At 38.5% G+C, this 27,900-nt stretch overlaps 1 protein-coding gene across 1 annotated transcript in view; it reads right to left on the reverse strand.

Moving 5' to 3' along the window:
- Positions 1 to 1,862: 1,862 nt before the first annotated feature.
- FAM171A1 (family with sequence similarity 171 member A1) overlaps positions 1,863 to 27,900 on the reverse strand; it is an 85,692-nt gene continuing 59,654 nt past the window's right edge. Inside the window, exons 4-8 of the mRNA XM_056483097.1 lie at positions 27,625 to 27,783; positions 22,547 to 22,723; positions 9,225 to 9,341; positions 6,581 to 6,695; positions 1,863 to 5,946 (exon numbers count right to left, since the gene is read on the reverse strand). Of these exons, the coding sequence (XP_056339072.1) occupies positions 4,242 to 5,946; positions 6,581 to 6,695; positions 9,225 to 9,341; positions 22,547 to 22,723; positions 27,625 to 27,783 (2,273 nt within the window). The 3' untranslated portion in view covers positions 1,863 to 4,241. The remainder of the gene's footprint in view (positions 5,947 to 6,580; positions 6,696 to 9,224; positions 9,342 to 22,546; positions 22,724 to 27,624; positions 27,784 to 27,900) is intronic.

Raw genomic sequence — 27,900 nt, forward strand, 5'->3', positions numbered from 1 at the left:
CAGTTTTTCTGTCTTTAAGCAGAGGAACAGGAAAAGAATAATTGAGTTGCTCCTATTTTTCTCAACTTTGGAAACAGAAGTTAAGTTTGTTTTTATTTTATTTTAATCTAAACCAAAGGTGCTATTCACAAGGCAGAATACAGAGCCATCAGTGATGATGCATTTTGATATGAATGGAGATGTCATAAGCTGAGTACTCCCCCAGCAAGGAGACTGGGCAGGGTGTCTCAGCTGACAGGGATCTCTGCACTTGGACTATCAGCAGGCCCAGGAAACAACTGATGATCCTGTGCCAGCTGCCTGCTGGCATTACTGGAGCTGTTAACTGTGCTTATATTGAAATGATAAAGTGCTTCACACACAGCATGTCTGGAGAAGCAGTTCACCACCAGGTGGCAGATACCACAACTTGAATTTGAAATGCTAAGGAGACCAAAGGCACCGCTGATTCAGAAAAACCCTCTCTGATGCATGCCTTTTAGAAAAGTAAACAGACACTCTTCTCTTTTGACCAAGCCCAAGGATGCACTGCATGGACCCTACTAGGCTCCAAGTTATAGAATACTGATAGTTGATTACTGAGCTAGAATAAATTTTAATTCCCAGATGAATTCCTGTTAAGAAAAAAAAGCCTTTTTGGTTCACTATGGACCTTCCTAGAGTAAGAGTAAATATCTCATCCAACACTTGCTCATTTATACCTGTACTGTTCTATAGGCTAAACCCTACATAGGATGTTGGATTTCTCATCAATTTCAAACATATTGGTTCAGAATAGTGAGATAAAATTGGTTCCTGAGAGCATTCATGGATAGAATGAAGGGCAGAAAATGAAAATATTGCTAAGGTATTTCAATTCACTCTACTAAAGCCATTTAGTCCTCCCTGTAACAAAGAAAAGCATTATGAACAATTTCCAAATGCTGGGCCTTCCTTTGTAATCTGTTCATCTCAGATCAGTACCACAAGTTTGTATAATTTGTCTAACATGTTAGATTGTAAATGCTCTGAGGCAGTAACCAGTTTTTGTCCCTGTATTTGCAGAGGGTTTAGCATGCTGGTACCCTGACAAAGCACTTAATCGAATGATAATAGGTCATTATCTCACTAAGTCAAGGTGCTTTACAGATAGCTTAATAAGATGTGAGAAGCAAGTGTCTGAGCAGGAACAAAGTGGGAGCTGGGGGACAACATGAACTGAATGGACTCTTAATGAGTGCATAAACTCCCAACAGTGCTGACATTTCAGAGAGTCTGATATAAATGAACCTGAACTTTGAAGATTTGTTTCTAGTATATTTTTAAGACAAACATATTTTCAGTATTTTTGTAAGCTTTGTCGTGACAAACTTGTATTTTCCCCCCTACTAATATGTGCCATCATAAAATAAGAAAACAATTGCTTTTCGAGGTCCTGCTGATGCCAAGACCTATTAGAGTTATATTTTTTTTTTTCTCGGTGTTTTATGAGCTTTATTGGTACTTGCTTCACTGTGCAAGTGCAATATACAAGCAAGAAAATTTCTTTGAATTTCAGTGATGTATGTTCCTCAGTAATATTTTGAAAATTAAAACATTGGATTTATCACTGGACTTTTAGATTAGGCACAGCATACTCTAATCTTAAGTGTCACCTGATCTGTGCTCTGTTTCAGTCTTATTTAGCATATGGCCCAGGTGTGGATGTAGAGAAATACATTAAATGAACTATATATTTTGCAAAATTAAACTATCACACCAATTAAAAAATGGTATTTTAAAGAAAATTTGAAATATACCCACATCGTGTTTGTTCAAATGTATTTGCTGTATAAGGACCACAAATCATTAAATGAAGTGTTTTGAACATAAAACCAACACAATTAAAGAAACAAACCACTGCAATTTAATAGCAACAATCTCACTTTACAAGATAGCAAGGATGGAAACTTTGCAAAGGAATGTGAAAAAAGAATATAATTAAAAATGACAGATTTAAGACAACAGAAAACTTGAAATTAAATAGCACAATAATTCTAGTATGCGGAAATTTTATTCAGAATGTTTACTTATGCAGAACTCTGATTAGTAAGTGACACAGTATTACCAGCACTTACTAAAATCTGATAAATACTATGCCCTTAGTGTTTTCTGTTCAGTGACCTTGCACAAACTGACAATAAGTACCCCAGAGCCCAAAACCAGTTCACAGGCGGTCAGTACAAAATTCCTGAACAGAACAGGAAAGGACCTGGCACATACACAATGAGTAAAATGTAATTTAGTGCTAATATGGTAATTTCAATATTCAATGCACTCCACAATATTTTAGATTCCTTTTACAACATATACCACTTTCAAACATGAACAAAAGCAAAAGGTGATCTGGCTTTGTGAATGGAAAGGAGCATTGAGGTGGGAACTAGGAAATCAGGATTCAACTCCTGGCTAGAGATCAAGTTCCCAGGTAAGATACACAGTAAGATGGAAATTACAAGGCCCTCTTTCTAAGAAAACCTTGACATTTACTGAAAATAAAGCAATGAATGTGAATTGGGGCTTATTATTACAAATTAAATAGGAACAATATAGCACTTAAATCACTTTGGAGATTACTTATTAACTTGAGTAAGCATGACTGCTGCTAATCTGTATAAAAATAACTGAATGAAACATGATAAACTGAATGTATATGAAGGATTCCACAAAAGTAGACATCACATACTTTCTCTTCTTTGAGCCCAATTCATGAAAAAGTGAGAAGAGTGCAGTAAGTGTGAGTACCCACAGAAATCTCAAAAAGAAAACTCGCCCACAGGAAGTGTGACTCCACAAGGAATTTTGGTGATACCAGGATTTCATTTCCCATGTCTTCAGTGATACTTAAGCAAATCATTACGTATTTATCAAGATACAGAGGATACTTTTCTGAAAAGGGGTCTAAATTTCATTATTGACTTAAGCTCATGAGAATTGCAAAAGAAAGTAAGTCATACAAGCATAAATATGCACAGGAAAATAAAACCAAAGTATTTTTCTTTTTAAATAACATAAAATAATGTGATAACCACTAACACAGGAAAAAATCCACAAAGATACTTTTTGCAGTTTATTTTCAATTATAATTTTTTGGATAACCAAGCAGCTCTGTATGGAAAAAGCACAGAAGAGTAATTCTGGCACTTTTGGATAGTATATTTGTTTTTCCTCCAAATTTTTCTAGACACATTCAGTCCACTTGCTCGGTCAATAGTCCATTTTATATGAGCATGATTAGCTCATGTGATTCCAGAGGAAACTAACAATATATACAGTCAACGAAACTATCTTGGCTACTCTGGGCCCTTTAAAATGTCTTCTAAGTCTATCCTGGCTAAGCAGAATCCACAATATACATGATAGCTACAGAATACACTGTATTGAAATGAGAAATGCTTAGCACAAAATGGGACTCTTGGCATGCAGCTTAAAATAAAAGGTAGAAGTTCAGAAGTTTATAAAATCTCAAATGGGGTCAATTAAAAGGACTTAGCAAAAGAAGGGACTGTTCATTGTTACTGTAAAAAAGGCACTTTGAGAAAATGGTACCAGAATTGGAGGAATCTTAGTCGACACAAAGTTCAGTTTGGTTTCATAAAAAGGCTTCAATGCTAAGGGATGCTACTCAAGTTTCCTGCAGTTGTACATTAAAATAAATTGCTGAGTAGTTTATAATAAAGGACATAAAATGTTTACAACCAACTTGTAAAATTAAGAAAAGCATAGTATAAGCAAAATATTACTAAAAGCAGCGATGCATAGCCTTTCATTGAGATAATGCACAATTTTGGACACCATGTGTCAAACTCCTGTTTTTAAGATACTTTCAGTAGCATTATCAACATAAAATTGGCCTACAAAACAAAAGCTTTACCAGCTCCCATTCATAAGGAGATTGAGGTCATAAACCAACCAAAACAATTTGTCAGTATTTTCAACATCCTGGATGACCAATATCAAGTATATGGAATAACAATCACACTCTTTGTTCAGCTACCTCACTGGAGGCAGCTGTTAAATCAGAGGAATGATTTTAATTCTTTTCTAACATTTACACAGTAATGCATTTAAGTTCTTTCAAATGTTGCTCACCACAGTTTGTTTTTCTCTTTTCTCTCCACAACATAAAAAAAAGAAGAAAAAAAGAAAAAATATCAAGCACTTCCACAGAAAGGATATTTGGCAATTTTATACTCCACTGAAGGGTGGATTTTCACAATAGCTCACTTTAGATTGAAAGTCATTAGTGGTCTTTCCTCTCGTTTCTGCCAAGGACTCTTCTTATCTTCACCTTGGTCATCTTCCTCATCCTCCTCATCTTCATCATCATCATCTTGAATGGATGTTCCATGTTCAGGACTAGTTAATGGCTCTGGTTTGGTATCCACAGTTCTGGTTTCCTCCTGCAGGCTGGGCAGCTGCACACCACTTCTCTTACTGGTGCCTTCTAGGAGGCATCGCAGAGCATTGTCCTCGGGGCTGCAAACTGCTGTTCCACACTCGCTGCCACTTTGGTCCATATCATCCAAGTACACAAGCTGTGTGTAAGCTGTGCTGTCTGAAACCTTCCTCTCCCTCTGCTGGTGCTCCTGCACTGGGGGGTGACTCTGTGGTGCAGACAGATGATCTCCTCTTCCCTTTCGGGCAGATTTGGGTTCGTTCATGTCAACACCAGAGTCCAAACTGGCATCGTTACTCCCGTTCCTCCCAGCTCTTTGGAGATCAATGTACGAATGTCTAACGTGAGCATTGGAACGCCCATCTAGAGAAACAAACCATGCTCGAGGATGAGGCAACGGCTTTCCACCTCCCAATTCCATCAAAGCCTTTTCTGTAAGAAGCTGCACTTCGCTATTCATCTGAGCCAGGGATGCGTCGTTCAGAGAGGCAGGAATGGAAATAGATTCAGACATGGAAGCATTTTGCTGACTCCACTCAGCTGCACCTGCATCTTGCAAATGTTGCTGAGATATTGCTTGGGATGCCAACTGCTGGGGCTGCAGCTGCTGGGCAGGGTGTGGGAAAAGCCGTGCGTGAGGGTTAGGAAGCTCAGCCTGAAGTCTTTCTATGTCAATCTGCTGGTCAGCTGGGACAACCAGGGGCTGGCTAACAAAAGGGTGCTCTCCAGGCAGCTTCATGTAATGCCCTGGGATGACCAGTGCAGGCAAGACCTTTCTGTAAACACTGTCATTGACTTGGTCAACAGAATTGCAGCAGATTAACTGACCTGGTCGAGGGAAAGATGTAGGTCTTTCAAGGTGATCAACTGAACGAGACATCATACAATCAGTAGGTCTGCAGTCCAGCAGCTCTTTTTCAGGGGCTGAAGGTGTGGGGTATATTTGTTCCTGAATATTGTATTTACTTCCAGTAGCAATATGGTTCATAGACACTTGAATTTCTCTCTCTTGCTTTTCAAATAAAGGCTGAGACAGCATAGCATTGTAACTTCTCCTGTACTCATCTTTGATAGGGGACTCATAGCCTTCAGCTGTTTCTGTAGATTTTCTTGTCTTTAGAGGAAAACTATCTGCTGACTTGTGGTAGTCTTTTCTTAGAGATCCACTGGGAGTCAGGTCATCCAAGGAAATTCTGCTCTTGTCTTTTTCCTTGTCAGAGAGCAGTTCCTCTCGGGAGCTAAACTCCTGGGAAGTACTGAAGGAGTGTTTGAGCATAGGTGTATGCATATCTGCTTCTCCAGTAGGTGATACCATCTCCATGTGGACAGCACTGATTAATTCCTTTGCCCCTGAGTTTTCAGCGTGTCCATTGCTAGCAACGGACAATCCACCTGGAAATTCTGACTCACGGCGTGAAAATATTAAATTTATATGGGACATTGAGGTTGCTTGATCCTTCTTAGAAGTGTCCAGGGCTGTTGAAAGTTGCAGTTTCTTATGATGTTGACGTGGTCTAAGACATTTTCTTCTATAAAAGAATAACAAAAGAAGTTATACATTTATGACTGTTGTACACAGAAGCAAGAGAAGCAAGTGTGTCTTAACAGAAGATGTTAAAGCAGTGATTAGTATTAGGGGAATTGAACTTTTATTACATAATCTAAAAATTAAAAGCTTAACCCAGCAACAAAGATAAAATTAAAGAATAACTAATGTCATTTGGGAAATATCTCAAGTACCAATTACAAACTGGAGTAAATGTCTAGAGAAGGCAAATATAAAATCACTCATTATTGTAGGCATTTGCTGATAATTTAATATTAATTTTAATACAGTGCCAATAGAAAGATCATTTGCAAATGGATAACAGGTACAGAGATCTTGAACCTATGCCCATGATTGATAGGAAGTTACATGGAGAACACAGGTACAGATGTGTGTGATTCACCCAACTACCATCCTCCCAAAGGCAGGGATTTATATGCTGCATGTAACCAGGAACACAGGAAATTTGATCTCACTGTTTCTTTCTTTTTCAAGTGGTTGCTTGCCTTTTTTTCCCCCAAAGGAAAAATGTTTCAATAGAAAAGTTTTTAATTTCATAAACACAAAAAAACTTGTATTTTCAACATTAACTAAGTAACCAGGATAGTGAATCTTACCTGCAATAATACAAAAGCAGACACAGCAAGACTAGAAGTATAAGAGTCATCCCTCCTAAAATTGCCAAAAGAAACATTGTGTGATAGCTGGTAATGTCGTGTGTTACAATGGGACCTGGAAGACCAGAAAAGGGAATTTAGACCTGCAATAATCTGCAAATAGGAAGAGAAAATATAACAACAGTTGTTCAAGGAGAGGGACACTTTCCCTTATTATGAGGGTGCTAAGCAACACTGCTGCTCATATCCCTGTGCCTACTGAGCAGACCATCTCTGGAGAGGGGAGCAAGTTGTGGAGAAAGCATGTGCTGGTTTTCATGACTGCAAGTCCAACTAGCTCATTTGTGGAAAAGCAGTTAGTTTCAATGCGAGCATGCATCAGTGAATGCTGTGTTCCAGGTCCTAATGCTGACACCAAATGCCAAAGCTCTCCCCACTGGAGAAAATCCATCCAAGCACCTCCCAGCACTGTAATGCATGAAGCAACACTGTGGGCAACAACTGCTCTTTAAGATCTGTGGCTCCTCACACCAAACAGTGCAGACACTGCAGTACAGGATTCACTGGAAGATGTCTTGATGCTCTGAAGTGTAGATCAAGCCAAGCTAAGCAGATCTTCAGTAGCTTTAATTAACAGGCCACTAGTGAAACAGTGTTGTAACTCCAGGTATAAATAATGCTTAGTACATGTTCTCACACACAAAGGAATGCACACATGGACAACATCTGTTCACAATCATGAATGTGTGACCCAGCTGGTTTGTAAAATCCTTATGATGATTTTGAAATAAAGACCCAAGTTTTCATCTGCAGGCAAGAAGGTACAGCACCAGCTGGCAGACTAACATGCATGTACTGTGAAGGACAGCAAGTTTGGTCAGCTTGGTGGGTCTAGGTCATAAGGTTTGCAGAACCTTATCTGTGAATCTGGAGTGGTCTGTAGAGCCACTGCTAGGAAAACAAAGATAATTTTTTTCCATTTTTGAGATAAGAAATCAAATAGATTCAATTAGGGGATAAAATACGCAAAAATACATTAACTCATTAAAAGTAACATAAATTATATTGCATTTGGGAAATCTATATATTTATATATTCTGTCCCACCACTACCATTACATAATTGATTTTACTGTTGCTTTAGGACATTAAGCAAAAAGAAGACAAGATAAACCACTCAAATTTTTCATGAAAATATTGTTCCCATTGCAACAAAGTTTTAGGAACTCAGATCTAGCCCTAGAGGGAAGAAAAAGTAAAGTACAAGCAGAAACTCTGCCATACAAGGCAAATCTAAAGGACAAATAAGCCTTCTCCTGTTAAGAGTTACAGGCCTTGTAACCTCAGAATTACAAGCACAATTCCATGACTAGTGTAACTTCCTTGCAGTCTGGGACAGAGCTTTACTAGGAAATGTTTGGCTCAGAGCAATTGCTTTTTTTCGTAAAATTCCATTAAATTCAACATGATAGCTTATTCAGATCTGCACCTGCCTCTAAATTCTGTTCAGCAGTGAATCAGCTGAATATCCCAGCATGTAATATCTATCATTTAATAGAACCTCAAATAAAAAGCTTGCATATTATGAAACAACTTCATGATATGTATGAGTAGACTTTAAAACCTGTCCTCTTGTAAAAGTTTGTTTTGTTGGTTGCATTTAGTTTACTGTGCTTGCACAGCCAAGACAAGCATGTTTTCATTTTTACTGGATTATGTTTTTAGCTGGAAAGCCTAATAAAGAAAACCTGTAAGGAGTTCTGGGTTGTGGGTTTTTTTTTGGTTTGGTTTTTGTGAGTTTTTTTTTTTTTTTTTTTTTTTTTTTTAATTGATTGATTCATTGGCTCTTTTATACACAGAGGTATCTCAGATTATTGGTGGCTGAAGAGCTAATATCAAGAAATCTGAGGCAGCCACAGACAGAAAAAAGGGAAGCAGAAATTGCAGCATTAATAATCTCCAAAGCACATATAATTAATGCCTAGTTCAAAGCCATTTTTGACAGATATGCCAAGAGGTTTGCAGATGGCTCTGTAGTAATGCCACTCTAATATACCTCCTAGAACTTCTAAGCTAAGTTATTCACAGTGTAAATTAATCAGTCACCAAGATGATGCAAAGCATAATGCAGGGCAAGATGGGCATCTTCAGCACAAAAGGAAAAAAGTGTCAATCAATCAATCAATCCATCCATCCATCCATACACACACACATGCATTCTAAGTGTCTAACCCAGGATAATGCTGGTGTTAGGGGAATCCATATCACTGTGAGTTTCTGTACAGAAACTTCACAGCATCTGTTTTTCTACCTGCTGGAACACCAACACACTGATACCATCATTTTCTAGCAATGGCTGTACCAGGCAGTGGTGACACAAATGCATCAAAGCAAGAACACTTTGAAATGTTCCCCATTGAAATGACACACATATTTTGAGTACCAGGGCTGCCCCACACAATCCTGAAAAGATTTTAGCTCTTTGCTTTCTGTTTTCTAATTTCTAAGATTTCTGTTTTCTAATAATCCATTATTGATGAAGCTGTGGCATCTAAGATGAGGTCATTCTGAAAAACAGAAACATTATATATGAATAAATAATTACTCAGTGCTGCAAATACCAATAGAATCCAATTCCATCTTACCTGGGATAGTAGGTGACATAGCTGCAACCCAGTAGCCCAGCTGAGGTGCAATATAAGTCCAAGTCAACTGATCTCCTTCTTGTTGTACAATGCCCAAACTACTCTTCAGCCATGTCCCTGTAAATGTAGAAGTTGTAGGAAGATGTTACAGATACTCACACATTCCTCTGTAAACAAGAGGAAAATCAAGCAGTAACAAAACCTATCCATGTGTGCTGCTGTGAAGTGGGAAGTTGTGCCTTCTGGTCACTGGCAATTGAGAGTGCCCATAGCTTTCTCAGAAGCAAAAAAAAAAAAAAAAAAAAACAAACCCAAACCCAAAACCTTTCAGGTTAAGTAAAACTAGTAAATCTCCAAAATCTATTAAAAGAAAACATTTATTGTCATATTGGGTTCCCCGATTTTGAAGATGGATATTCCTGAAGCTGATTATATGTAGACAGCTCACTTAAAAAATGTAGTTCAAGAGACATCACATTTCTCAGACCATACTTGAGTTCTACACACCACCTTTCTATCAGTCCTGGCTGTCAACTTCCAGAAGACAGAGGAAAATGTTTCCTCAAAATGGTTTTCCTATACAGAAAGCAAGCTTAGTTACTGCCAATGACCAGAGTTACATTGCACCATCCCTGTGACTGACTCCATTAATCTGTGTAATACCCCCAGGAATACTGTTTGGTAACAGGTAATTTTTTAAAACATGTTTCTCAAAGGAAATAAAATACTTTTTTCTTAGAATTCTGAAATCATTCCAGAATAAGTAAGACTAACAATTTTTAATCAATGTGTTTCAGTTTGCATAACTCTTGAGTAGTCCACACTGAAAATCTGCACTATTTGAGAGTTTTTCTACTTCCTGAAGATTGCTTTTATTCCAAGAGTTGGGTTATGACAACCTTTACAACTGAACCAGCTGAATGCCTTTTTGTGATTCATTAAGACCCCTGATTCTGGGGCTCTCACCTTAGTTTCTGATGTAATAAATGCCCAGAATGGCTTCTAGACTGTTCCTGCATTCATCCTCTTTGAACAAAACACAGAACTACTGGCCTTGACATGGAGAGCCATAACTGAGAGGCCACCCTGGTGCCATAACAGAGGGCTTGGCCTCCTTAAGGCCTCACATATTTTGGTGGCCACTACCAGGATGCTGATCTGTGTACAGAGAAGGGATAAACCCCTCTGCATTTCTGTAGTGCAGTTCTCCATTTCTGTGCTGAAGGGGGAAGAATGCTGTATTTTCTTTACTCAGCTTCAAATGCTCACTTGAAAGGCAAGCTGCATCACGTACTTGTGATTCCCCTTCCTTTCAATAAGTCTGCTGTTTGTAATTCCCAAAATGGTGCTTTTCATCAGATGTCACTTAGGATTAAGCAACAGCATTTTGGATGACAGTCATCTGAACACGCAGTGAATATACAACACACAGAAGAAGTGCTGTGGCTGGACTTGTTGTTTTTATAATAAATTAAAGAACCTGACAATTTCTTCTGTGTTCCTTAGATTATCCATGTGTGCAAACCCTCTTTTGAGTGTTTATTTCCTCCCTGCTACTGAATTTTCTTATGTAAGACAACAAAGGTTTAGAAGAATACATGGTTGAGAGGATCTCCAGATCTAGGTGACTACTACTGCCAGATGTCAACTATACTAGCAACCAAACTGAATTTGTGGGCAACAGGGAAAAGGAATTACTGATGAAATTACCAGTTTCCCAAGTAACATTTCCAGTCTGTAGAGAGTAGCAATAATCTGTTACTTCATAAAGTCGCAGAAGACTAGTAATATTGATTTACAGTACTAAAAGGACCAAAATCTGTCTACACAGATTTGTATATGTGGCACTCATAACTTCAGTAGCAGAACATCTTGGTGTAGTAACTCATTTACCTCTCTTAGGGAAAAATTTTCAGGAAAAATAGAATGGAATTGGCCACAGTTTTGTGTGAAGTTTCTGGAATATCTAGGAAAAATAGATTTATTTTCTCCACTAACATGGCTGCTAACCCTTCAGATTCTCTATCCATGCACTTTCAGGGAAGATGACATACTAATAACTGAACTGAATGTAACTAATGAACATAACTAACAAAACTAATAACTGAAGGTGAAAAATAGCCCTTAAGGTCACAAATTGCTTTTATCTTGTTTCTAAAATGCCATTTGGTTAAAAAATCCTGGAACCTTGAACCTTGTCATTTTTCTTTTTCTGCAAGAGCTGGATGATGAGAATATGCACTAGTATTGAAATATACAACAATGTAAAATAAAATTTTAAGAGAGATATAAAATGCTGATTAAAAAAAAAAAAAGGAGGGACCTGGGTGATGAATAGATCAAGTTTCCCATATTTTTCTTATCATCTCTAAGCCCTTTAAATTCACACGAGCAGAATGCAGACGTGTATCATTCAGCAAGTTCAGTACCTTTGGTGTCTATTTGTACAGCTGCCTCCCCGAGCAGAAGCTACTCCCGATCCCCTCACTAGGGGGAACTTGTGTCCAGCATGTCTTACCCACTGGATGCTGCACGCCAAGGAACTCGGTCCTGCTGCCCCCCAAAAGCCTTTAGCTCGGTAATGCTCTGCAAAATGCAGCGACCAAGGAGCTCAGACAGGCTGCAGGCTCATCACCGTGAGCAGAGCTCTGCTGCCGTCCTGCCAAACCAGCAGCGGCCCAGGATTTATCAACACAAATCCCTTATTGGCCATGGAAGCAAACACGAGTCTACTGCACAATCCTCAGGCAGGTTTCACCCTTGTCTGCTGCTCACTTGGTCCACCCGTTCTTGCTAAGCACTGCACATACTCCAGCACATGTGCTGGTCTGCATAAACTAAGGAAAAATGTAATCCCCTCTCTGTTATGGATAGTTAAGAATTTCAAACGTATAAAAGATGTGTCTAATATTTATCATCTTTAAACAAAAGTGATACAGCTTTTGTTGACCACACCCTACAAACTGTTGTATTATGACAGAAAATACTAACTTTTAAATGGCTCTGTCCCAAGTTCATTCATCAGGATGACACCAAGTGTGGGTTCCTGTAAACCATGAGTACAAAATCTCATTGTCAGCCCTTCTAATACTTTCATTGTCCAACACTTTGATGCTAAATTTGCCTCTTAAACTTTCACCATCTCTTACCAGTAGTCCACTAATAAAATAGCATCCTCCCACATCATGGGATGAAGAAAGCAAAGAACTCCATCCTTCACAACAGCAGCAACAAAACTGGTTTGAGTGGAAACAGCTGAAAACATAAAGTCCTGTATTGTTTCTTTTGTGATCAAATAGCTGAAGGCCAACTTAGTGTTACTGGAGGGAACTGACATACCTCCAGTATTCTGCAAATCCATTGGCATTTCCAGATCTCTCATATTTCATCCTTTATAGGCTCTAATTTCCTGGTTGTTTCAAGTATCATTACACAAGCAGCATTCTTGCAGCTCCTTACAAGCAATGCCTTGCTGTAGTGACTAATGTTGGACCTTCTATTGAGCAAAAACCAATTGCCTGGTAGTAACTGGCTGTGCTCCTGCCATTTCACACTGCCTTATGTGACCAAGAGTTCATTGCTGTGCAGCCTTGAGAACATATTCCCTATTCTGCCTCAGATTCCTCCTTGAAGTGGAAAACAAGATGTTTTCCTGTTCTTAAAATGAAGCTAATTACCCTGTATGTCCTCACACACTTGCTGCTGTCAGCAAAGGAGGAGACTGGGGCAGTCAGTAAAGAACTTTGTCCATTTTTCTATCCATTCCTATGCAATAGCCTGCAGATGGAAGAAGAGCAAGCAGCATTCATTCTTTCTGTGTTTTCAGGATTACAGCTGCAAAACTAAGCAGGAGGATATAAAAGGGAAGAGAGTATGCTGTGTTGGAATAATTTACTTTGTTATTTTCCAAATATCCTCTAACATCTGCTTCTTCTCCCCACCCAAGTCAACAAAATCAATAAGCTTCACTGCTTATTAATATTTACACTTGATTTGTAACAATTGTTAAGTAACAAGCAATACAGGATTATTATAAAACCCCCCCAAACCAGTAAGAGCTGGATATAAGGAAGTGATCATTTTTGTTCAAGACTGTTCCAAAGAAAACTTGTCAATGTCTCTTTGGATCAGAAAGAGCAAGTTCAGTATAGTTTGTAAGCACTGCATGATTTGGGCCAATTCACCATTAATTCTTAAAGACTTTCTGGTGCTTCACGGAAAACTTCTATATATAGAGACATTCTTGCTTATAGATCATTTTTACATTTCTCTTCCTCTTTTTCCTCTCTTACTGCTCAGTGGAGCCAACATGCTGATCCAAGATTCAAGTCAGGGGAGCTGTCTCCTGGCTCAAACTAACAGCAGGGGGAGAACCTAGACACTTAACACTTTTCTCACCAGAATTATACTGCCTGTTACTGACTTGTTGCAATAAATGATGTAATTTAACAAGTTTATTCTTCATTCTTCCTTAAAAAGCTTTTGAAGCATCTCCCCATCACTCTTTCATATATGGAACTCAAAAGCAAGGTAAGAGAACATAGGAAATATAAAAATCAGAGTACTTTAAAGATACACAAATAAAAAACAATCAGATAAAGAAAGCTGATGTCCATCTGACTGTAAAAATACCAGAGACGTTCAAGATTTCAGCGTAGCCGGAGAGAGAAATTCTGCTAGAGAGAAGCATCTTAATACTTTGCAGTAACTTTGTGATGAACATCCTTATTTATCTCAGGGAGCTTTTAGGACTTGCCAGTGGAGGCCAGAGGGGGGCTTGCATGAGCAAATTTAACAGAAAATGGTTTGCACATTCAATCCCTATTTCAAGACACTTTCAGCATTAAACAACACCTTTGTGTAATTTATTTTGGTTTACTTCTGAATCAGACTGAAAAATGGCACTTTCAGCAAGGAGAGTACCCAGATGGGCAGCTATTGCAGAGAAGCCTTTGGAGAACAGCTATTCTAGGCTATCCCCTTGCACAATCAGGTCACTGCAGGAATGGCTGGTTTGCCCAGAAAAGAGATGTCCTGTTGTCTTCAAAGATGTCAATTATTCAATGTGACAGCTTGCTGGAACCAGGCAGCACGAATGGATCTGCTTCCACAGTCTAGATACATGTTGCCTCTGAGTAGGACATTGCTTCCCTATTTTAAAGCTAGACTTTATTATTTTGAATTGATCTGTGAAATTCAGGGAATTGTATCTCCCTCTGGCTTCCACATGTGACTGTGCATGCTGACAATCCCAATCCTGCTTCAGCTCAAGCAAATGGCAAACTTCCCACGGGCCATTGTGAGGCAGGAGTGCCCCAGAGCACCACCTGCTCCAGGCAGAGATGCATGGGACTCTTGCTACAGCCAAGAAGGGGGACAGCCTCTCCTCCTGTGATCTGGCTGCGAGGGGAGCTCTCTCACTGGCACCCCAGCACAGAGCTTGCCTCTCTGGCAGGATGAATAATGCTGCTTGCTTCAGGTTTAACTTCCCAAGCTGACCATTTCAGAGCCTTCCAGATCACTGCTGCAGGGACTTCTGCTGACTCTGATATTGTGTTCTTTCAATCACTGACTAAAATAGTTCTAGTAAATGACTGTCAGATGAGTGCGCTGCAGCCAGCAGCTTCCCCCAAGGACAGTAATAAAGCCCAAATATTGCTTATGTTTAAATATATGGTAGCTATGGTGGTTTATTACTTTTACATGTGAGCTTTTGGTCAAAAATTCATCCATTGATCAAATACTGTTTGCTTTTCAGTTTCTTTCTTTTAACTGGTAATAGGATCATCCAATCCCACTCAAGCAGGGAACCAAAACTATCTTATTTACAACATGAATTATTTGCATCCAAGAGGTTTGACAAATAAGAGGATTTAATTAGTAAGAGAGCAAATTAAACATAATCCCATTATATGAATTTATTTTTAGTTATAAGATTATCTTCCCTGGACAAAAGCACTTTGGAAAGAAAAGAAAGGTACTTTTAACTGTACTGCTTAATAGCATAAATGTTTTAAATAAATATTCCCTAATGAGAAGTGCTTTTCTTTCAGCATGGATCTCTTTTGTGCTGTCTACGATGTCTCATAAGATTGCCCTGCTTAGGCAGAGATTCATGGTTAAACAGAGATATATGTGTCAAAAGGAATGAGGCAGGTTGTTATCAGACAGTGTAGGACAGCAAAGGATATTCAAAACATACCAAAAGTGCTTCTAGAAGTAATTGATTTAGACACTGAAAATGGCAGCGTTTTTATGAAGAGTTAATCAAGGGCAAGTTTGTGAAAAGAACTTCCTAAAGCATGTTATGACAGACATAAATTGTAGCTTTTCATTCTACCAGTTGAAAGCTGCTTATCAGATTTCTTCTTCCAACTGAAAATCACCTCTAATCTGCATCAGGAGGGGAAGTTTTACTAGAGAGGGATGGGATTTTTGGTTTTACTTTTGTTCATTTTCTAAAAAGCTAAAAGCCTGAAATGGAAGTTGAAAATTCCTTCCTGAATATTGGTGGAGCTTATTCTCCTCCTCACCCTCCCCCCAATACACATGGGTTTAAAAATTCATAGTATTTAAGTTAATATTACAATTTTGTTTTCAGGGTTGCTAGGCAACATCAAAAAATAAACGTCCTTGCTCTGAGAGCCCATACCCTCATTATTCTTCCACTCTTACAGAATTTGTTACACACCCCTTCCAGGGCTAAATCCTGCTCCTCTTCTAGCAGCACCACCATTATTTTATTAACTAAAAGGGAAATACTTTTACCATCATACCTTGAAGATTTTGATAAGGAAATCTACAAGTTCAATTTATTGTTTGTATCTGAGAAACTCTGTGGGTTTTTCCATCTCTTCTCATTTTCCCCCCTTAAATCACCTGTCAAGTGCTTAACAAAAGAACACACTGGTTTTCATTATTTAATAATCTTAATTTTATCTGGGCAGAAGGCAGGGCACATTGTACACAGAACTGCTCACATTGCTTTGGTCCCCTCAGTATTTCCTTCCAAAATGCCAGAACAGAAGTGACTTATTAAAGAAAATTACTTCCATACATAATTACTGGTTAGTAATTGTATTTCAAAAGGAAAAGCTTACTTATGCCTGTTGGACCATTATCCTAGTTACTGGTATACGTGCAAGATACTGCCTTTAGAATTTAACATTTTATTAATCATATTCAGTCAGTTACTGGTAAAATTATTAGAACAAGTAATAAATAAAAGCACATGCAAACACTGCATTCCTTTTCCTTCCTTCAGCCTCACAACACACTCACGTTCAGTTTTTATTTTTCAAACGGAAGTGGAAGCAGAGGCACTGGGATTTGATCTAACATTGCAAGGCTGCAGAGGGAGGGGTTCCCAGGCCCTCAGCCTCTTCCAGCCCCATCCAGGCACTACCCACTCCTGCCTCCATTCCCACCAATCTCCAGGTCCTCTTCAACTGAGGCTGTTGCTCAAGCACAAAGGTCTTTTCTCCATTTCTGAAGTTTTGATGTCTGCATCTTCCCATCTTCTCCTGCCATGGCCTCTATAGGTGGAGCTACAGGGCTATCTACATGATACCAAACTATTAAAACCTGCTCCCAGCAGCCAGGAATCTGTTTTCAGTTTTATTTCCTTGACTACATATTAGAGATTATTTGTACAAAGATGACTACACTTTGGCACCAACCTGACTCCTTCAGTGTTCCCTTAAGCATCACATCATGCCATAACTCATCCACTTTGCTATCAACACAGCTCAAATGGTGTAAGAGGTGGGCAGAGGAGTAAACAATCTATTCTCTTTCATATGTGTAAGCCACCACATCCATTTTGAAAACACACAGTAATAAATAAGCACAACTGTCTCCTATGATCCTCTCCACAGGAATCATGAGAGTGAGAACATACCTCAGTGAGCTACACTGTGAAGCATAAAAAAAATAGCTTCCTTTCCTTTTAATGCTGAGGTCTGTCTAACACTCTGAAATGGTATCTGCACCTATTATGTAGGCATTGTACATGGTAAAAAGTTGGGTTTGGAAGCTGACATTTCTATGGCAACACACAAAATATGGAATTCTTTGACAGCAGTTAGTTAAGAACCAGTATTCTTTAGTTCATTTAGTCTTTAACAATAATTTAAGCTTTCCATCTGACAATAAAAAGGAAGTCAAAATCAAATTGTCAAGGAATTTTTAAACTACAGAAATAGCTTAACCTTGAAATTCTGTGGTTCTCACCTCTGCAAACCAATCTCCACATCACACTGAATCTGGTCTAGAACCAAGTGTTCTGGATCTGATAATACTAAGCTCAAACCTTTGGGGGTGAGGAATGTGATTTCCTGAGCATGTCCATTTTTCATACATAGAAAACCCATTAAAACTCATGGAGAAGTGTATGAAGTCCCAAGCCATTTCTGCAGCTGTATGCACTCCAAATGCAGACCATCTCTCTGTCAGAGAGGTCAGAGGCACAAACTCACACCCAGTGTCAGATCAAGTGACAAGCTGTGAATGTTTCTGTTAAATTATTATTTTTTGTCAGTCACACATGGTTATGAATGTGGTGGCAGTCAAAAATAAGTCAAATTCACAACAAAAAGAAATGTTTTATTTTTAAACTATAAGTATTTTCTTTGGGTGGATTATTACTGCTACCACATGGGAAGCTTAAATCCAAGACTTTTATAAAACATCTTATTTGCAAACAATGCACAGTGAACTGGACAGGTGGATCTACAGCAATCTGCTTACATTTTCTGCCTGACAGGAGCTGTTGCTCTCTCCCTATAAACATTATGAACAAAAAAAAACATCATTTCACCTCTACGAAATTGCAGCCAAGTTTAAGGAGGCACCAATACTGCTTACACGTAAATATATCCTCATGACTTCTTTTGAGCACAGAAAACATTATCTTGATTTTGCTGAGGAAGAAACATCTGGAAATTCTGGTTCTACAAAAATCAATACAAATTTTACCACTGACAGCAGAATGTCACCCGGAAAAAACAAGTACTAGACTTTCAAATGCATTTAAAAATCTATTATGGCATTAAATGCAGTCAGAAAGCACCAACCAAGAAGAGCAGAGTACATAAAGCATTGTTTATTATGAAGTTACAAGGAGTTTCCAAAGATACTTTTCTCCATACTCTGCCATAACTTCACATGAACACATGGCTGAAATTTCAGGTACTGGGAAAACATCCTCCTCTGCAAAGAAGCCAGTCATTTAAAGACAACAAGGTCACATCGAAGATGTACAACCATAAAGATGTACAAGTGTCTGGGGAGAAGGAATAACAGAGACATGGTATTCCGAATTTCATTTACATGCTGTGCACAAGAAATAATGTATTTTAAGGAGGATGAAAAAAGGGCTAAAGTTTAACCCTTCCACTCCAGAGTCCTTTGCCACACAACTGGAAACAGTGTTGAAAATATTTTCCTGTTATTTGATGGGAATAATTAACTAGCAGCTGCATCACAATAATAAATCTCATTTTCATATTATGCACACTGGAATATTTGGTGGAATTTTATAGTCTTTCATACAGCTCCAGCTATAGATCTAGAGGTCTAGGTGCAACATAATGCCTTCATACAACTTGGAATGAAACTGAGGACTTAAAATGGAAAATGCTGGACACACAGTTTTGCTCACTGAATCCAATGAAAACCAGACACCTTAACATAACATAAACCATTTAAATGGGGGTTGAGGAGAATACAGCTGAGCAAGTGCTGTGTTATTCAGTCCAGCTGGTGGGAGCTGAAGATGACACAGGAGGCAAAATGTTTCATTTCTACTGGGATCTGTGGTATTTCTGACTGAAGAGGACAAGGCTAGAAAGAGTTTTGAACAGAAATTTGGTGTCCAAGAATAGAGAGATTAATTATACTGCTGTAAATCCTAGCCGACATCAAGGCAAATATACACGGAAGAAGCCATGATCCCAACCATCTGTTTATGGATAAAGAAAAAATGATTTTTTTAGCTCCCTCAGATTTTGAGAAACCCAACACAGCATTTGTTAGGAAAAAAACCACCCAAACCCCAGAAAACCCCACTGAGCACTCCTGATTATAGAAATGAGAATCTCTATGTCCAAACCTTTCAAGTGCAGACCGTGAAATAAAACAGCGGTCTCACAGTATTGTGAAACACAAGACATGGGTATGTCCACAGCATGGAGTGATTAAGTTGCATTTCAGCATGTCATGTAATGCATTTCATGTAATGTCTCCATAACATCAATGCATCTGTGTTTATTGTTGCCAACACTCAGAAATGCTGCAGGAAACGGCGGTGGACCAACACAAGAACAAGGTTACGTGTACTCGCTTACCCGTGAAACATCTCCAGGGCATTACAGCTGATCTTAATTTTATTAACTATTCAAAATGGTACTATTGCTTTAATTTGCTTGCTGTGCACACTAGGCAGTAGGTTTGTTTCATAATGAAAAATCTCATTTGGAACAGTATGAAATAGATGCAGCAGATTGTCTTGTTTTGATGTCAGCCTGTTTTTTCTGGCTGCTTGTTTCATCAGTGTCAGTGGAGCCACTCTCAGCCTTAAGCAGACTATGCTGCTTCTCCTGCTTCTCTCCCAAGGATAGAAAGCATGGTCATGAAAATACAGATTGTTTATGGTAAACACCCTAAAAAGCCATTAGTTATTTCTGGCTGCCATAAGATGCAAATATGCCTCATTTTCGTGGAATCTACGAAAATCTCTGCACTTCCAGTCAGATGCATCTGGGTTCATATTAGTTCATCATGAGCTCAGCAAAACGTATGAGATGCTAAGGATCAAAATATCTCTGTAGTATTTCTGTCACTTCTACAAGTCCCCTAAAAGTGAGAAGTACTTCTGCTTTTTAGAGCAGAAATTGTATTTCTTGCAGTAATGAAGACAGCCACAAGGACTCTAAACAAAAACAATGGCTTGCATGAACAAGTGTCCACTGTACTGCTAATCCATGAGAGAGAAGTGCTGTAAGCACTTGGTAAGATAGTCACAGTTTTCTATCTGTGCATTTACTCACTGTTCAGGTAAAAACATGCAAATTCAAACCACTGGAAACCTATTAAGGAGAGACCAAACATAACCAGCACTGAAAAAAGCAGCCATGAAATGAAAGACAAAATCAGAATAATGAAGTTAGAGGTCCTGTCCTGACAAGGCACAGATCTGGCAATGCAAATAGGTTACAACAGCTTGTCTGCCAGCTAAGGATTTCCCCAGTATGGAGCCATCCCAGTCATTACCCATCCATCTCCCTTGACAGTCCAAGCACAACACAGGGATGTGGAATGACAGGATACCACCACGTTCATACTACATATGGCTAGTTTGACAGCCCTTAGGGTGTTAAAGTAGCTTGCACAAGATAGTGTGGCTGTTCTACTTATTAAATTAAGCTACTCTAATTTAAATTGGTTGGGATGTAGCCAAAATTCTACTAGAACTGGCATGCTGCAGTCAGGGCTTAAAATGCCTCTTTGTTCAACATCTTTGGTTGCACAGAAAGATGCTTACTTCAGCTGAAGTGTGAGCTGGAGCCTGAGCATATCATCTTCAATACCTTGCTCTCCACAGCTTTGTGAAGCTAAGTGGCTTGACAAAGATGCATTTTGTTTAGCAGTCCTCATGCCTTCTCCTCCCAATAACACAAGTGCTCCAGTAGTTTGTAGTGAATCAAACAAGGTTGGACTTGTCTCAAGACTGGGAGCCTCAAGCCTGCAACACTAATTAACTAACCAACCTCTATTGATCTATACTAATATATATACTGCACACAATAGGGTAAATAACTCTTTATATGCAAAATTAAAAACTATATTCCATAGTAAGAGAGAGCTTTTGTGGCCTCACTGCAGGAGCATGGAAATTTGGCCATAAATGAGAAAGTTCCATAATCAAAATCAGAACCGTTTACTTGCAATGAATAACTAGCAATGAGGCAGGCTGCAGCTCTAGCACAGCTGACAGGAAGAACTGGGGGAGGATTGCTCCTAATGGAGAAAGTAAACTCAACTTTCCCTTTGTTTTTTTTTTTTTTTTTTTTTTTTTTTTTTTTTTTTAACAAGGGAAAACAAAGTAGTTTCTAGAAGAATTAATTATTCAGTTTCAGGAAGAATGCAGTGAAACTTATTGCCAGGTCAGCACAAAAGAAGTGTGATTTCCACAGTTATAGGAAAAGCCAAATCCATTAATTGCACTCTTTTTCTACTGTTCTACCTTATATCATGTTCAAATTCATTAAATTGTACTGCTTTACCCTCTAATACAGGCCTGACAGAAGATTCATGGGCATGCTGTTTGAAAAGACACCATTTTTTTCAGCAAACAGAGGCAAGTAACAAAAGCATTATTTCCCCCTTCATCTCTCTCTTCCTCCAACACACTGCTTTCATGCTTGTTCCTCTACTTCTAGCTGTGATCATCAGCTGGCTCAAAACATTTGCTTGCAGGACAAACTCCCAATGATTGTCTACACAGACCCATATTTCTGGCTCCTTTTTCTCTCAGCATCTACCTTTCTCACCTTCCATTCTCCTTTTTCTTAACAATCATCTGGTAAATACTTCAGAAGGCACAGTACAATAACTGAAGGGGGATCACCAAGACAAGACTTATGCACTCCTTCGCCCTTTAAAATCTGAAGCTGTAAAGAAGGCCAGTACAGTGTACCAGTTAGTAAAAAAATATAAAGAAAATAAATTTTAAAAAGAGTCTAAAACATGTCTTTCTGGGAAAACTCCTGGTCACAATGGCAAACACTATTCTGTAATACAAAACCTTGAGTGTATTTTGCAAATTTTATTAGTCATTCTGTCCTTTCAAAATATTTAATGAATTTTTCTTTTTAAAAATTCATTTAAATCATTTACATGCATTTTCCCCTCAGTATTAGTAAATCTCAAAGTGATTTACAAAAGAAGTCAGTACTAAATTTCCTATCTGGCAGGCAGGAAACAGAGCCTGAGCCAAGAGAGGGACTCAAGGTCAGACAGCTGGCTGCTGGCAAAGATAAGGCAAATTTCCATTGCTACACACTTCCAATTCAATGCTGTAGTGAATACGTTTCTCTTCTCAGTATGTGGGTGACTGCACTTCCCTCAAGTTTTTAAACAAAATATTTAATAATTGAAAAATGATACTTTTACAAAATCTTTTGTTTAAAATTGGCACACAATGCTAAGTCAAGTATATTTGCATATATACCATATATTACTTGATCAGTAAAACTCAAGTGTCTCTTGTTTTAGACAGAAAACAAAAGCCATCTAGGGAGCCACGATGAGATGTTACCTACCAAATTTTTGGTCAAACCTCCATGCTGGAACGTGTGCATTGTGTTTCAGGTTGCTGTTTGCTGGCAGAGGCACTGTTACATAGATGGGGCCGTTGACGGGGACGGGGGTCCCATCGCTGCTGAGGAGGTGCACGCTGACGGCGCTGACCGGGGTGAGGTCGTACCTGGTGCTGTTTCCTAACGAGAGAGTCAATGAACAGTGACTACAGAATGTACAGAATTTAAGGGGTACCTGTGTGGCTCAACACCCAGTACTGCATCAAGGTAATTCTCAAGGAATGGTAGCAGCAATTTCCTCCCTGTCTTACAGAACTTTAAACCAACCAACCAGCCGGCCAACAAACAACCCTCCCCCTGCCAAAAAAAACAAACCCAAGCCACGAAATTGAAGAAGATGTATATGGTCTATTTCTCACTTAATTTTGGAAAAATGTGAAGACAAAAAAACGACAGCGCAAAAATCTCCTGCATGTATTTTTTGATGTTAATTCACCTTAAATAAGTCTGTTTGAGTAACAGTTTTACCAAAAAAATTATCTTACAAGTCTTTTTTATAACCTCAAATGCTTGTATTGTTAACTAACAAACACCAAAATAAAAATTGGCACCTCACAAATGATCGGTCACATTGTTAAGAATGCCAGGTTGCATTTCTTTGGCCTTTCACTGAAAAAAACATGCTAAATGGATTATTGGCATAACCAATGTTATCTTCTTACCTAAGACAGTAATTATTTTTTATGTTTAAACTGCATGCCAATCAATGTTATTTCAAGACAACATACTTCTAAAAAGCATTATAACCTTTCAATGATTTAACCAAATGAATCAATGACAAGGATAAATATCCCAGATGTGTGTAAACAGGTGAAAAAAATCCCTCTTGAGTTTTAAAACTGAGATCTGCAGCTCAAAACAGGAGTAGTAGTAACAAGAGCAGTTCAAATTGGAAGAGATGGAGCTCCCAGTTTTGCAAGGAGCTGGAGCCCCACAGGTAGCAGCTGCTAGGAGGACCATCCTTGCTGCCTCTGGGGCTCTGTGGCTGCTCTTCCTGCAGGGGGAAAATCAGGGTGAAGGAAGAGGGATGCCTGGCTGGCAGGGATGGGGTACTGCCCCCACTGTAAGCCTGGTGCTTTACTCACACTGCCTCTGAGAGGATATTCACACCCAGCACTGGTGGCACAACACGTGACGTTCAGGTATCCTGAGGTATCCTGGCCACAGTGCTCAAAAGGATGAGTTAATTGAGGGAATGGTGGGAAAGCATTGAGACCTTTATGATTTCTCGTAACTCTGGTTAAATCTCGAGGAATGGCCTTTATTCAATTTGGCGTCTCTGAGTAACAACTCACCAAATAAAGACATCATCAGGAAAGGAGTTGGGGAAGTGGTAAAGTGAAGGGAAAAAAAGGTGACAAATCTTCGCCAAATTTTAAATTCCTTGGATTTTGCAAGACTGGCAAACTGAAGAAATGGAAAACAACCAGAAGTAATGTTGCATGTGGCTTATTTATGAATGTATCTAGTCTGATGCACACTTTGCCCAGATTTCCAGGAGGGTGATGTGCAAGGGACACACATGCTGCCTTCACTGTGTATGAAGGGGCAGATGCTGACATTAGAGAGGGATTAAAGTACTGAAAAACAAGCACTCTGAAGGTGGCCATGTAGGAGAGACACAGAGCTAACAGATTAAAAACAGACAAGTAAGCTTTGAAAATTCAGCTAGGGTATAGGGGAAGGTTGCCAGCCTACCCATTCATGTGTAAACACAGACTCCAATGGTGCAAAATATTGTTCCCTTAACACCTTAGACTATAAAACAGCAAGACAGAGTGAAGGAAAAGTTGTTTCTTTATTCCTGATCATTCAATACACTGCCTCTGCCATGCACCTGTAACTTCAGTCAGATTGATGCTTGACCCCAGGACTAGGGCCACTAAAGTTCTCAGGCTGTATCAGAGAAATTCCTCTTGCCAACTACTGTATCTTGATGACATTCTTATGTATACAAATTCCAAATGAAAAATGGTATAATTTCAAATTAATATAAAGGATTAAATAATGTTTTATATTTTACATCTTTTTAGATATTGAAAGTTTTGATTTTTTCTTTTATTACTGTCTTGATATAGCATATATCTGTAAAAATTTATTTTCAGTCCCAGAAAAAGCATTCTGATGGTGAAACACAATTTTTAACTAAGATGCACTAATACTTTTCTCACCATTAGACTGAACAATCTATATTAGAAGACAAAGAAATTTCTTAAATCCACTGACCTCTAGCAAGAAGAAATAATTTTCCAGTTTGCTATCTTTTATAGTGTGTTAATACTCATTAAAAAGATAAAATGTTTCTCTTTTTTGTTGTGAAGGCAAATTAAAATCAATGCTTATGAAACTCTTGCATCCTATAAAACTGATATGCACACACAGAGATTAAATGGGAATGGACTTCGATAAATGTCAGCTTTCATTTATTTCTTGTCATTTTTGACATCTGGTGACCTGTAAAGAGCTTTAAAAAGAATCAGATAAAATTCACTGTCAGTTCAGACATGATGCTTTATAAAGAACCAAGCAGTCATGAAAAGCAAGAGGAGTAATGGTTATCAGCCAGCTTGGTCCATTGAGGCAGATGATGGAAAGTTTTGTTTAGTTTTAGTTTAGTAAAAGGACAAGATTTTGTGAAACCATACTCCTTCTCTCCAACTGGTGATTAATATAAACAATAAGCTAACACTATACAGGCTTGTCACTACTTGCAGTGAAATTCTTCAAATTTTTATGTTTACAACATGCTGATTCATGCAATGAATTTTCACTGCTCTGTATCCAATTCCACACCCAGTTGGGATTTTATGAAAAATGCTGAACTCATAGAGAATAGGTTTTAGCTAGAACTACTATAAAGCCACTCTGAACAAATACTGAGGGACTTAAATGGAGGCACCTCACCAAAATGCTACACACAGACATGTAAATAAACTATGAAAGAACAGAGAAGTAATTGTGGGAGAAGAAGAGAAGGGAGAGAGGGAAGACAGTGTTCTGCAGAATTCCAAAATTTCCCATGCAAATCAATGCTAAGGTTTTTTTAGAATTCTAGAATTTGTAAATATTCTTTCTCTCTTAAGAATGAAAATACTAAAAATCTCCAGCAGGTATTGACCTCATTTTTTATGCATTCCAAAGTTTTCCAGGCCAAGTCTTCACCAAGTTACTTGCAGATGCAGAAAAAGATGTCAATTCAATTTTGGGATTTTAAAGTTTCAGGTTTCCACATCAGAAGAGGCTTCTACTAGAGGCAGAGGACGTTTCACTTCTACTATACTGCATAATAAAATACATTGCATTTGTAGTCTGTGTTACACCATACTGAATACTACAGTATTGGGAAAACAAGGCTCTTCTCAGTCTCTTAAACACCATTTCTTTGCCAGTTCTTTTGGTCTTTTACAAAACAGTTTTATCTGAAAACTAAAAGTTAAATCCAGAATCCTTGTGCTCAAGCATAGAAGTTTCTGTCATGCAAGAACACAGAAGACTAAAAAACCTAGGGCTCCACTGATGTGTTTTATAGGGGGCTAGGAGGTAAAACAGGAGAAAGACAATACCCTGCTTGTGCAGTTTCCATGAGATGGCATCATCTGAAGCCTTGGCAAGAACCTGTGATCACTAAATAAATGCAAGAATGGGAAGCTGGGTTGCCGAGCACTTAGGAAAGATTTGGGAAAGATGAATCCCACACACATTGCCAGCAGTTTGTTCAGTTGGTTTACAGATAAAAAGAAAGGAGATGAAAAAGTAGACAAATGAGGGAGATCAAATGCATTCCTTCATTTTAAAAAAGATAAAGTGGTTTTGATCATGTCTGAGTATGAAAAGTCAGAGAAAACTGAAGGTTGAAGATGAGAATAGGAAAATGACTGGGAGATAGGATGAGATAGGATGAGATGTACTCAATGGAGCAGACAGATGGATTGGAGTAAGGTTGCAGACACATTTCTTGTTGGAATAGAAAAGGAGATGTGCAGATTTGTTCAAAGGGAAGAAGGGGGAAGCTAGCATGCTACCATTTACACACATGACCTAGCATTCAAAGTCACTTAGATCAACACATCAGAAGTAAATGCATCCTGAGAAACAGCAGGGAGAGAGACCTTAAGGGAATATTCAGGCTGCTTCAAAGCAGGCTCAGCTATGTCTCTGCCATCCTCACAGGTGACTGTCTAACTCTGTCCAACACCCTCAAACAAGTAATTCTACAGCTTAAACTATCCCCATCATAGCAAGGTTTTCCCAATCACTAGCCTGAATCTCTCCTGCTACACTGCATGGCCACTGATAGCATTCTAACCCATTACAGGCACAGAAAACAAATTATTCTCCTTTTCACACCAGCCTTTTAAGAATTTGAAGGCTTCTGCTCTTGATTCTGCTATTCTTCTCTTACCTATGAAACACCAATTATTTCATTCAAGACAGAATGAAGAGTAGAAAAAAACTAGCGGGCAGTTGCAGTCATAAAAATGTATTACAACTTTGAATTTAACAGTTGTTGTGTTTCTACTATGAATATTCATTGTTTTCTCTTTGTTGCTAGACCAATTTGTGCATTTTGTCTGCATTCAAAAGTATCAACAAAGCCATTAAAAAACACAGCATTAAATCATTGATATGTAGGCATTTTATTTATTTTTAGAAAAAAAAAAGAAGAATTTTATAGCATACTCAAGTAAAAATTTTTCTTGTTCCTTCACATTAATTTCCATCTTTTATGTGCACATGCAGCGGATTTGGAGACTCAGCTCTGAACTAAAAGTGTGACCAACTCGCCTGATCTCCCAAGGCCAAGGTGCTTTCACCTTTGCTATTCAGTAGCCTCATTTAAGGGACAGGAGACCTTGCCCTCTTGCTCACTGGAACAGCATATTGGTAGGGCAGTTGAAAATATCATGTCACCCAAATTTGAAAGAATGTTTGCTGGAATAGGGAATGGATAAAAATTAAAGGATCAAAAGTCAAGCCCTGGACCAATATGAAATCAGAGCAAAACCAAAGTAGTGAGTTACCTGTTCCATTTCCATCTAATCCCTGCAAATAAGGGAAACTGTCCACTTCCCAGGGTGAACTGGCTGCAGTCAGATATGCTGTCAAATCACTGTAGCTAGTGTTCTCTGGCAATTTCACAGATCTTCTCTGAAAGTGAACCTGTGGCTGAGTCCGTGCACCTAAAAATATTAAAAGTGACTTTATATGCAAGGTGGGCAGAGTATTTGGATGTTCATATTCATGGAAGCAATTTTACATTTTTTTCATTATAAATTGCAGTAGCTTGAGAAGGACAG

This window comes from Oenanthe melanoleuca, chromosome 2 (genome assembly GCF_029582105.1).
Source record: "Oenanthe melanoleuca isolate GR-GAL-2019-014 chromosome 2, OMel1.0, whole genome shotgun sequence".
In the NCBI taxonomy this organism is placed as follows: domain Eukaryota; kingdom Metazoa; phylum Chordata; class Aves; order Passeriformes; family Muscicapidae; genus Oenanthe; species Oenanthe melanoleuca.